At 49.5% G+C, this 3,900-nt stretch overlaps 1 protein-coding gene across 2 annotated transcripts in view; it reads right to left on the reverse strand.

Annotated features, from left to right (window-relative positions):
- Positions 1–323: 323 nt before the first annotated feature.
- stard8 (StAR related lipid transfer domain containing 8) overlaps positions 324–3,900 on the reverse strand; it is a 21,302-nt gene continuing 17,725 nt past the window's right edge. For both annotated transcript variants that reach the window (XM_062988466.1, XM_062988465.1), the window contains 6 exons: positions 3,466–3,676; positions 3,106–3,217; positions 2,566–2,787; positions 2,203–2,420; positions 1,944–2,120; positions 324–1,842 (listed from right to left, as the gene is read on the reverse strand). In XM_062988466.1, coding sequence (XP_062844536.1) covers positions 1,725–1,842; positions 1,944–2,120; positions 2,203–2,420; positions 2,566–2,787; positions 3,106–3,217; positions 3,466–3,676 — 1,058 coding nt within the window. In that variant the 3' untranslated portion in view covers positions 324–1,724. The remainder of the gene's footprint in view (positions 1,843–1,943; positions 2,121–2,202; positions 2,421–2,565; positions 2,788–3,105; positions 3,218–3,465; positions 3,677–3,900) is intronic.

Raw genomic sequence — 3,900 nt, forward strand, 5'->3', positions numbered from 1 at the left:
AGGACAATACTGATCAATAAAGATACACAATAAAGTCATAAATCCACCTCATTTCCACACATTCATCCTCCAGAAAGCAGAAGAATGATCAATTACATCCAGGCCTCAGTTTTAAACTCACCTGTTTATTAAATGTTTAAAAAACTGCACATTAATACAAAAGAAATAAATTAATTCTGAATTTCAGGTACAGACTCGGTTATTAAAAGCACCACGTTCATTAAAACACTGGACACGTGGAATACAAAAAAAATCTGCCTGTTAGAACATCAGAAATATAAAATAATATTACACACACACACACACTTCAGTTCGAAGCTCAGTGAGACTGATTATGCACATTTATAACTTAATATACAATAATATACAGTTCTGTACACACAAACACACACACACACACACTCTGCCGTTCCACTGTAAAAAAGTATTTGCACCCTTATTGATTGATTTCAGATTCTTAAACAGAGAGACATTTTACACACAGAATTCAGTGACCACATTTTTCTTTAATAAAACTGTCCATTCATTTAGGACACAAGACGTTATAAAGTTATCCAACACCTATATCACCCCTCAATCAGCAGTAATAGCATCTGAACTCTCTCTATAACCTCGTATGAACCTTTAACGTCACTGTGGAGGAAACTGAGCTCCAAAATTCTTCATCAGGGACGAGCTGCTGCTGTGAAGTTCAGGGTGTCCAGAAACTTTCGGTAAGAGATTTACTTTCTAAAGTCTTCTCATCAACATTGCACTGTTCTCTCTCTCTCTCTCTCTCTCTCACACACTCTCTCTCACACACACACACACACACACACACGGTTAGCCTTCACATTTACACTTATTTACATTTTCACAGCTTCAGTTTCCAACACAGCCTTCTGATTGGCTGATGGACTAGAACACTGCGCTCTGATCGGATAAATTATCAATATAGGCAACACATGCCTTACCCACAAGTCCACGAATCACTCCGCAGTGTTTCTGTAAGCTTATATCACTTCTATAAATGACAATTAGCCAGTTTTTTCTTATATACACTGTAGAGCCAAAAGTATTTGGACGCTTGACTGTGAGCTTGTCGGACGTCCCAGAGGGACCTTTGTTTGACCTTTTCAGCTAGAACAGCAGCCGCTCTTCTGAAAGGCCTCTTACAAGACTGTAAAGTATGTCTGTAGGAATTTATGCGCTGATCTGGGCACCAATGGATCAGTCGATGTTCCGGTTCATCCCAGAGCTGGTGAGAGGGGCTGAGCTCAGGGCTCTGTGCAGGACGCTGGAGCTTTTCTTCACGTCTTTATAGAGCTCGCTCATGCTAGAACAGGACAGGACCTTCCCCAAACTGCTTTTGCAAACTCAAAAGCATGTAATTTCCTTTATATAAATGATTTATTACACCTGTTAGTGACTGCTGTGGCTGAAACACGTGAATTTAAATATTATAAAGAGCGTCCCAATACTTTCGACCATATAGTCAGTGTACAGTTGGTCTCTCTGATATAATCAGGTTTGTTTAATCAGCCCCTCGTTTCGCTTTGATTTCGTCTAGTCTACACTGTTCGGTCGTGTTTAGGTTTTTTTTTGGTTAGATTCGGTTTGATTTGGTCTCATCCGCCCCCCTTTGTGACGCCCCTCACTGGTCCAGCACCTCATGTTGGTCCCTGACTGGTGTGACTGGTCTAAAACAGGAAGCAGAGATTGGGTGAGGTTCGCCCCCCTCAGCCTCACAGTTTGGTTTCGGGTCCTCTCGCCGCCAAAACCGGGAATGAGCCCCGTATCCTAGCAACCTCCACCGCACACAGGTGCCCGAACACTTTATTATACCAGTCAGGAGAGCGCCCCCTACAGACACACAGAGGAACATCAGGAGTGTGTGTTAATTCTGTGGCATTATTACACCTGTCGTGTGTGTGTGTGTGTGTGTGTGTGTGTGTGTGTGTTACCTCAAATCAGCTCTGCAGTAGTGTGTTAGTCGACTCCGCCCCTTTCCACACGGTTCAATCAGAATGCGGGATGTTAAAAGCACCGCCCTGAGCCCCGCCTCCAACTGCACGTTCCCGTGATCCACGGAGGAGGAGACGAGAACACACGAACCCCGGGGGAGATCTGTGGACCAGCGTCTGACACACACAAAGAGAGTGTAAGTGTGTGTGTGTGTGTGTGTGTGTGTGTGTGTGTGTGTGTGTGTGTGTGTGTGTGTACCTGAGCACCACGAAGTCCCGGCGTGGGTGTGGCGCCATGCTGTCGGTGATGTAATGAAAAACCTCGGTGTTATTTTCCAGGCTCTCGATGACGCGACTGTGCAGCAGGTCCTCGTCCCACAGGGGGCGCTCTCGCAGCACCCGGTGCAGAACCACAGAGGGCGGAGCCTCCATCTCCACGGAGACGCGCCACAGACGAGTCGGGTGCCCGTCCCCGACCTGAAACCAACCACAGGAGGGTGAGGGTGCGATGGACGGGGGGTTCGGATGAACATTCTATGAAAGTGCCTCTTTATCACATGACCGATCTGCCTGGTGTGGAGATGCGTGGTCAAGGTCTCTGCGCGTGTGTGCAACACCGTACCTTTTTATAAGCCAGCTCGGTGTGTTGGGGCGCGGGCGTGGCGTGCCAGCCTCTGTTCTTCTCGGCCGTGTCCTTCAGTAAACACTGCACGTTGTCCTCCAGGTACACCCGGTAGTCCACCCGCTCGCCACGCCCGTTCACGCCCAGCGCGTGCAGCGCCAGCGGCCGAGTGTCCGCGAGCACGTACGAGCTGCACGCCTGCAGCATCATCTCCTGAGGAATCTGGAAAACAACACAAGCACATGGGTTCACATCCCACCGCACTCTGAGCGGATCTCCTGGCTAACAGCAGCCCTGTAAAACTGTGAAGCGTGGTGGCGGCAGCATCACGCTACGCAGGAGGCCGGTAATGGATGAGCGCAGCCAAATTCTGGACGGACAAAACGACCCCCAAGCATACAGCCAAAACAACACTGGCATGAGCTCCAGAGCATAATACTACCACCACCGCGCTTCACAGTTAGTCTAGGACTGAATATACGGTCACTTCAAACCCCGAAACTGCAGAGAAACGCGCCCCCCTCCCTCAGAGGTACGTACCTGGAAGAGTTTCTTGCACTCTGAGATCATGTGACTCAGGCACTCCGTGGCTGCCATGTTCTCACTCAGGTCCTTGTGGTCGGGTTTGGCCCCGCCCTTCCGGCCGATCAAGCTGAAACGAAAGGATTTAAATATCGGTGAGGTTAAAGAGGTCAGACGTCGACCGAACAACTGAAAGACGAAGCGTAGACGCGAGTAGATAAACACCCCCCCCCCACACACAAAGTCCCTGTCCTCAGAACTCTAGTTATAGGTGCACCCTATGGCGCTTCTTCCATGTTCTCCTCAATCAATTTAATAGAACCATAATAATAGCGTTCACATGGTTGCTATGGTAACCACCCAGGACCACAGACCGACCCGTGCGAGGCGGCGTCTCGTCGGGAGGCGTTGAGGTGCAGGACGGACGGCGCCAGGCACACGGCGAGGGTGTCGGCGGTCATCTGGTTCTCCTCGGCGCTGCTGATGTCGCTGAGGAAGAAGAGCAGCGTCTGAAGAACCTCGCGGTTCTCGTCGGGTAACAGGAACACGGTGCAGCGGACCGCCGGGAGCCTCTCCTGCTGAGGAACGTCTACAGAGCGCACGCACACACACACACACGTACACACACACACACACACGTACACACACACACACGTACACACACACACACACACACGTACACACACACACACACACATGCACACACACATACACACACACACGTACACACACACACACACGTACACACACACACACACACACGTACACATACACACACACACACACACACACACACGTACACACACACACACG

The sequence above is a fragment of the Trichomycterus rosablanca genome, chromosome 26 (genome assembly GCF_030014385.1).
Source record: "Trichomycterus rosablanca isolate fTriRos1 chromosome 26, fTriRos1.hap1, whole genome shotgun sequence".
Taxonomy (NCBI): domain Eukaryota; kingdom Metazoa; phylum Chordata; class Actinopteri; order Siluriformes; family Trichomycteridae; genus Trichomycterus; species Trichomycterus rosablanca.